Source organism: Syzygium oleosum, unplaced genomic scaffold, assembly GCF_021117445.2.
Source record: "Syzygium oleosum isolate NSW1041296 unplaced genomic scaffold, Sole_v2.1 Sole_v2.12, whole genome shotgun sequence".
Taxonomy (NCBI): domain Eukaryota; kingdom Viridiplantae; phylum Streptophyta; class Magnoliopsida; order Myrtales; family Myrtaceae; genus Syzygium; species Syzygium oleosum.
Window position 1 is genome coordinate 7395236 of NW_026607496.1, and position 7307 is coordinate 7402542.

Genomic DNA, 7307 nt, shown 5'->3' on the forward strand with positions numbered 1-7307 from the left:
TGCCAATTTAGTTCTAAACCTTTTCTTGGTGCTAATTCAGTCCTAAACCTTTTGCATTGGTGTCAATTTAGTCCTAAACCTTTTTTTTGTGCCAATTCAGTCCTAAACATTTTGCATTTGTGCCAATTCAGTCCTAAATCTTTTTGTTTTTGTGCCAATTCAGTCTTTCCGATCAATTTTGATAGGATTTTGCTGACGTGGACGCCAGCCGGTCACTGGCGCTGACGTGGACAACTTTTAATAATATTTTAATATTTTTTTGAATACTTTTTTATTTTTTATTCTTTTCTTTTTTTTTCCCTCCCTCCTTCCTCTAACCGGTCGCCGGACTAGCGACCAGCTAGAGGCCAGAGGCCGGCGAGGTCGAGCCTTGCCGGCCGCTGGGCGAGGCTCGCCTTCGCCGTTGCTGGCGAGGGCAAGCCTTACCAGGGGCTGGCGAGGTCGACCTCGCCGGTGGCTGGGCGAGGCACGACCTTGCCAAATCTGGTGAGGTCTAGCCTCGCTCAGCCATGGTGAGGCTTGTCTTCACCGTTGCTGGCGAGTCTCGCCCGTGGCTGGCGAGGTCGCGCCCTCGCCGGCCTCTAGCCTCTGGCCGGTCGCTGTTCCGGCGACCGGCTGGAGGAAGGAGGGAGGGGAGGGAAAAGAAAAAAGAAAAACAAATAAATAAAAATTCAAAAAATATTAAAATATTATTAAAAGTTATCCACGTCAGCGCTGGTGATCGGCTGCCGGTCGGCCGGCGTCCACGTCAGTAAAATCCAATCAAAATTGGTCGAAAGGACTGAATTGGCACAAAGACAAAAAGGTTTAGGATTGAATTGGCACAAAGACAAAAAGGTTTAGGACTAAATTGGCACAAACACAAAAGGTTTATGACTTTTTGGCACTTTTCCCTTTCCCAAAACAAGACCAACAATCACTATATAAAACATAAATGAAACATTTGATCCTTCAACACTACATCCCTGGGAGAATAGCCGTACAAGGTTCAATGTGAAATTGGAGAATTACGCACACTTAATCAGTCACTCACTTAAGTGCTTCCGAACCTTAAATAAAACGCATAGAGCTTTTAACAGAGTACCAAGTATTCTCTATGTGAATTTTCTTGGTGAGACTATTACGAGAGATTGTGAGTACATAAAATTGGGAATATCTTCAGTGTGATTCTGTAGATCCATATGGAATTTTTATGGTTACTCTACATAGGGACGAATATACCGAATTGGGTCAATCACGTAAATCTTGGTGCATTCTTCACTTTTCTTTGTTACTTTTCTCTGCTATATGTTGATTGTGATCGGTTGGTGGACTGCATGACCTAAATGCGCCACACGATTTTGGGTTAGCTAGAATTGGGATGCAACTATTTTTTGTTAGCTTAATGTATTAAATTTGTTGGCTCGAGACCAAGTCTTAAGATTAAACCTGTTAAATTGGTTAAGCAGAAATGACATAAGGATTTATAGTCCAAGATTATGAATGAAGGTGGAAATGACGGAGATCGTGACATCTTCATGAATTGACCAACAAGGTTCAAACTCTAGCTTCAACAAGGTCATTTTGTCCACTAAAACTAATTTGACTGAAAAAGCACATGGGATTGATTTAACTAGTTTCATGTTCACTTTCTAGGAAAATACCATCTTCTTCATATTTAACCCCGATATTACTTTTAATCCTCTACTTTTAAAAATCTCACTTTGCATCCTCTGACAAAATCTTATGAACAAGATGACCAGATTGCCCTCCATTAAAAAATCACCACCCTTGCTTTCCACCGGTCCGGTTCACGTCGTGAGCAAGCCTCTTGGCTACATTGCCTAGTTACCACATACCTCTTCCAATAAGACTTCAACCTTGGACCTTTGGGTCATCGATGGTGCGAAGTAGACACTACTCAAACAAAACATTCTGGTAATTGAGGAGGTTGCTCGCTAGTCATTCACCCCTCTCTTCCTTCTTCGGTCCTCTCTCTCTCTCTCTCTCATATTATAATGAGAGGTCCGACGACCTTAGTAAGGTCGCTGAGGTTGTGGGCCACCTCAAATCAAGGTCGGCACCACATCGACTCAAGGTCATTTGATCTAGGGGACCTCAATCTAATGTCATTGGGTCCCTCCAAGGCCAATGTAGCTCCAACTAGCAAGCAGCAAACTAATGCACAACAGAGGATTTGAGAGTGAAAACACACAAAGCACAGTCAACACAATTAAAGAGAGGGTAAAGCTCACGGTAGAGAGAGAGAGAGAGAGGATAAATGGCGGTGGCGACAACTGTTGGTGAAGGTTTAGAAAGAGGGTTTAGAGTTTTCTAAATGGAAGGATGGGTTTTGCAAGAGGACAAGGGTATTTTATGAAGAAAAATGGCAACTTGGTAAATAAATGTTTATTGTGAAGTGATACATGGTGTCTAAACAAAAAAGTGAGAATGTTATAGATATACTTTTGAAAATAGAGGATGAAAAGCGGTACTTTGATGGAAAACTCGATGATGGTTTCTGGTATATATTTTCATATTCTATTGTTGACCCTAAATTCTTCTACCATTTCATTTTCGCCGCGTTTACATCACGAGAGAGCTGCCTTGCCACTATGGCGACTTGACTTTTCCTGCCGGCTGAGTTATCAAATGTCAATTCTTCAATATCCATAAAGGATAAAATTAGAGAAAAATTTGTCTTCAAGTTGACCTGAGAAATTGCTTTATGTCAAGCTGTCTAATAGAAATATAACTTGAATATTACGTTTCACTTGGGTTAAAATTGTTCGTTGGTTCCAAATTCAGCAACCACCAAGTCTCTCTTTCATCCATCGTTATGGATCCGGACTACCACTTCATTATAATTTTAAGTAACTTGAGATTATAGCAGTCTATTTAAGGGAAATAATTAGGTATGCTTAGCTGGCCCTCTATTTAATCTTTAACATGTGCATATTTCTTGCATGGGTGCTGCCGCCTTCTACTGACCACGACGATCCATGTCATGGCTCTTCCCCCAGCACAATGTTCCATGCCTCCCCCTTCAATTCCCTTCACTTAAGTTTGATGAAACTAGCATATGTACTCATTTGCATCAATGGAGAAGTTTCAAGACTTCATTACGCTTTTAAAATTCTAGGACTCAATTGTACTTTCACAACAAAATGCTTTGTGACTTCTAATGCACTTATCCCTAAAAACAAAATGTGTGTAAGCATGTTAGGGATGATACCTAATGTGGGGCATATTTTGGAGTTCAAGAAGAATCTAATTTCTTTAGGTGCACTTGATTTAGCTGACTATTATCATAATTTAGAAGATAAGATTTTGAAGGTTGTTTGAGCTGTTTTGGTAAAAACTAGATGGATAAAGCACAATGGACTTATGAGCTCCCATGGGAGACATTGACCCTTCACTATTGTGACATTTGATGCCTTAGGTCAAGAGATATCGAAATTATGGCATATGAGATGGGCAGAAAATCCCAAAGAGACTTGAAAATTTTATGTGAAGAATCTATTACGTGGTTTTGTTATAGAGAAACTAGATGTGAGTAGGTATGGACTTGTTTTGCAGAAAAGCATCGATGAAATACCCTTCAGAATATGGATTGATGAATCAATCGACAAAGGATGTGACAGGTCCTTTACTAATTCTTGGAGGGGAAGTATAATCGACGAGATAATTAAAAGTACTAAGACTAGAGACAATTGTGTCCAATTATGTAAAGTGGTACAGACATGTAAAGATAAATTGAGGGTCAAGCTGAACAACCGGTGTTCGTTGATTGATTGGCGATCAATTGCACAAACTACAATTCAAGCAACTATACCTATGACTGACAGTTAACAATAGTTATGAAGAAATTAAATACATCCTACATGGCTCTTAGAATTCAGCAACTTGTATTTACAAACAATCAAACGACTTCACTACTCGACGATTATTTCTAACGACTATTTCATGCCCAGCATAATCAGTTATTATTGAAGCCCCTCTTCCACCTAGGGGTGAGCGGTTCCCAGTCCGGTCCGGTCCAATTCAAGAACCGGGAACCGGACCGGAAGGACCGGTTCCCAGTTTCTAGGACCGGGGATCGGACTGGCTAGTCTTAGGATCGTGGACCAGACCGGACCGCTCCAATGAGACCAATATTAAATATTATTTGTGAATCGGGAACCAATTGTTCCGTTTTCTCCTTTGTAGTTCTGATTTGATCCCGTAAGACCATGGAAAAAATTGGAAAAATATATATAATATATGAAAAAATTGAAAAATTGGTTCCAATGGGACTAATATTAAATATTTTTCATATATATATATATTAAATATTATATATAAATTAGAAAAATATATATTTATCGGTTCAGTGTGGTCCGGTTCCCACTCTAGAACCGGGAACCGGATTGCCCGGAAACCGGTTCCACTTTTAGGAACCGGGAACCGGACCGATATTCCAGAGAACCGGACCAAACCGGTCGGTCCGGTCCGGTCCCGGATTGGGCGGTCCATCTTGCTCACCCCTAGTTCCACCCACGTTTCTCGGCTCCTATCAATGGTGGCTTCTGAGATCCATTATCTCATGTTGTGGGACTCAGTTTTCCCTTCATATTTTCCGTCGGCTAAAACTAATCACCTTGTTGACTAGTTGTACTCAGCGACTAATCTGGATTTGGAATTTAGTTTGATAATCTTTTGTTTGATCAACTTCTCTTTTTTTTTTACCAAATTTTATTTTCCTTTCTTACGAACAGCTTATATTTTGTTTTCCAACTATTATATGAAGTTTAGCAACTATTATTTGTATGACTTACCAACTTTTCTCTGATTCAGTTACCAACTACTTTTGCATTACCAACTATTTGATGATTTACGAGGAAAGCGGTAAATGACAATCATAAAATGATTTGGAGGAATCGAAAGGTTCACTAATTAAAAAATTCCTGTTCGGCACGAATTTTTGTGAACTTCTAAAGCTATGAATCTCCTGAGGTAATCCAAGTTTCTTATTCTTTCAATATACCAAGCCCATCATATGTTGAAAAATAATAGAAGATACATCGAACGTAAAAGTACATATTCTTCACTTTTTTTTGCCAACGCCAGGCACTTTTGGATCGACAAACTATTGATATTAATTGGTTAACTGATTCTATTCTGCAGGGAAACTTATTCGGGGATACAGAACTTCAGAAGTTTTAAAAAGATTTAAATCAAACTGGGAGGTTTTTAATTCTGGTCAAATTAAAAGCTGGAAGATGAGAAGGTATGATAACCATGTGAACTTATCCTATTCAGGAACTTTAAATCAAGTTGTCTTATAGGAAAGCAAGTTCTAAATTGATTGCCCTCCTAGCTTGAAGCTCGTCAAAGGTCAACAATATAATTGTAGTTTCACGTCGACCAGCCACAAAAAGATTTGCATGAGATCTCAGCAGAGAAAACGATGCTCTTTTGAACTTGAACTCCGAAAAGGTGCGGTTCCTTTATTAACAATAAAGTTAAAAGTGCAGCAGTGAAACGATTTCTTGTGTGGAGGGAAAGCCACAAACTACATCGTTTTCTTGAAGTTTTTGCGTTTAATTGACAAAGGAGAAGGGCAACAAATAATTCACTATATTGATACAAATTATTTAAGTGAGGTCATTTTGAGATATAATAAAAAAGGCGAGTCTACTTTTAGAAATAGACTACAATATCAGGCCTCTTTGCATATTAGTCCTTCAACATTATAAAATTTCTCCTCCCGTATACATTGAATTTTGACCCGAAACTCAAGCGTGTGGAAAATTATTCTATTAGGGAAGCAAAGAATGGAAGTTGTATGTGTAATCTCTCTCCGCCTAATAGTTTACCGTATTATAGAAGATTATGCACTTGGCTCTCATATGCTATTAAAGTTAAAGGTCTTAAGTTTGAATGACTAAAGTTTAAAAAAGGCGTCTAAGAAAAAGTCACTTAAAGCGGATAATGAAACAAATGCAAGCATCCAGATTCGCCACACCATCTTTTATAACTAATATTGTACACCATGCTGTCTTCCTATCTAGTTTTATTCAACATGATTTTGCCAACAGATGATCTCTTTCACAACTGGAAGAAAAAAGGAAAAAGAGATAAAAATAAATGATTGAACTCGTATTCTTGGATGATTTACAAAAGCCCCTAAACTCAGTCGGTCGAAATAGGACATTCTTTTTGTACAACAAATGGATGAATAAACAATCAACCTCAGTAAAACTCCTCGCGAAGACAGCGGGAGCACAAGGAATCATAATTACAAGAGCAAGGGATCTATCTTCGGAGCCATCTTGCCCAACAAGAACTTGAGGTCATTCTCTAGAGGAGTCAAGTTCAAGTCCACGCACATAACCCTCTTATTGCTGCTATTCGACCTCTGCAAAACTGGGACTGTCGAACCAATCGCAAAAAATTCGTCCATCTTCATCATGTTCCCGCTCATCAACTCAGCCCTATGCCTCCTCATGTGGCCTCCCAAGGCTTGCCCCAACGCAAACTTCAGCCCACATATCGAGCACTCGTGCATCTTGGTCTTTGCCGTTGAGCCCAAAGCCAACTTGGTGATGTCTTCGGGCTTCGTCTCCGGCAGCTTTGGCTTCTTGTGGCTCGCCCGGTGGCCGCCGAGTGCCTGGAATGACGAGAACCGGCGGTTGCACGTCTTGCACTCGAAGCTGTCCTCATTGTGATGCACAGCGGATATTTTAGGGTTTGTGTTGACCCCGTGGGAGAGAAGCATCAGGCATTTCGCCATGTCCAAGCTCATCCTTTCATAGTCATCTCTGCTTCTTTTCATCGTTGGTGCGCAGGAGTATGTCATTGATGACTTAGATGAATCGGGGTGTGGATGGAATTTGCGTGGCGAGTTTTCTCTGCTTTTGCGTGTTCTGAGTTTATCTTGCGGAAAGAATGTGATGGTGAAGGGTGCGAAGCGTGCTTGGCGTATTTATAGGCAAAATTTCCAGTTGAAAACGTGGACTCAAAAACATTTGCCTTGACTAATTTTGGATCATCCCATTACAATATTCATCAAGCAATAACGTTTGGTAGTTAGTCATGCTCACAAGAAACATCCCCCAACCTGAGCGCGGACGAGAAAGGAAGTTCAGGTGCATTTTTCGGTATAAAAAGGAGAAAGAAAACATGTGCACGTGAGGAATGGTTTGACTGATTTTGCTCGTGCTCTTTGACACGTGGGAGGTTCCGATTCGGCAATCACAAAACCACTTGCGCGGTGGGCCACGAAAGGGCGCGGGTTTGGGTTTGGTTGCCAAGGGAAGAAGTGGGCAACAGTCAAAATTGGTGTA

The 7307-nt window shown here is 40.4% G+C and overlaps 1 protein-coding gene across 1 annotated transcript; it reads right to left on the bottom strand.

Annotated features, from left to right (window-relative positions):
- Window positions 1-6096: 6096 nt before the first annotated feature.
- LOC115672361 (zinc finger protein ZAT11-like) lies at window positions 6097-6925 on the bottom strand. Its single transcript, XM_030594156.2, has one exon. The coding sequence runs from the start codon at window positions 6818-6820 to the stop codon at window positions 6260-6262; it is 561 nt and encodes a 186-aa protein (XP_030450016.1). The 5' UTR covers window positions 6821-6925; the 3' UTR covers window positions 6097-6259.
- Window positions 6926-7307: the final 382 nt, after the last annotated feature.

Coding starts and splice junctions, on each gene's coding strand:
- LOC115672361 (XM_030594156.2), bottom strand. CDS start 6,820: ATGACATACTCCTGCGCACCAACGATGAAAAGAAGCAGAGATGACTAT.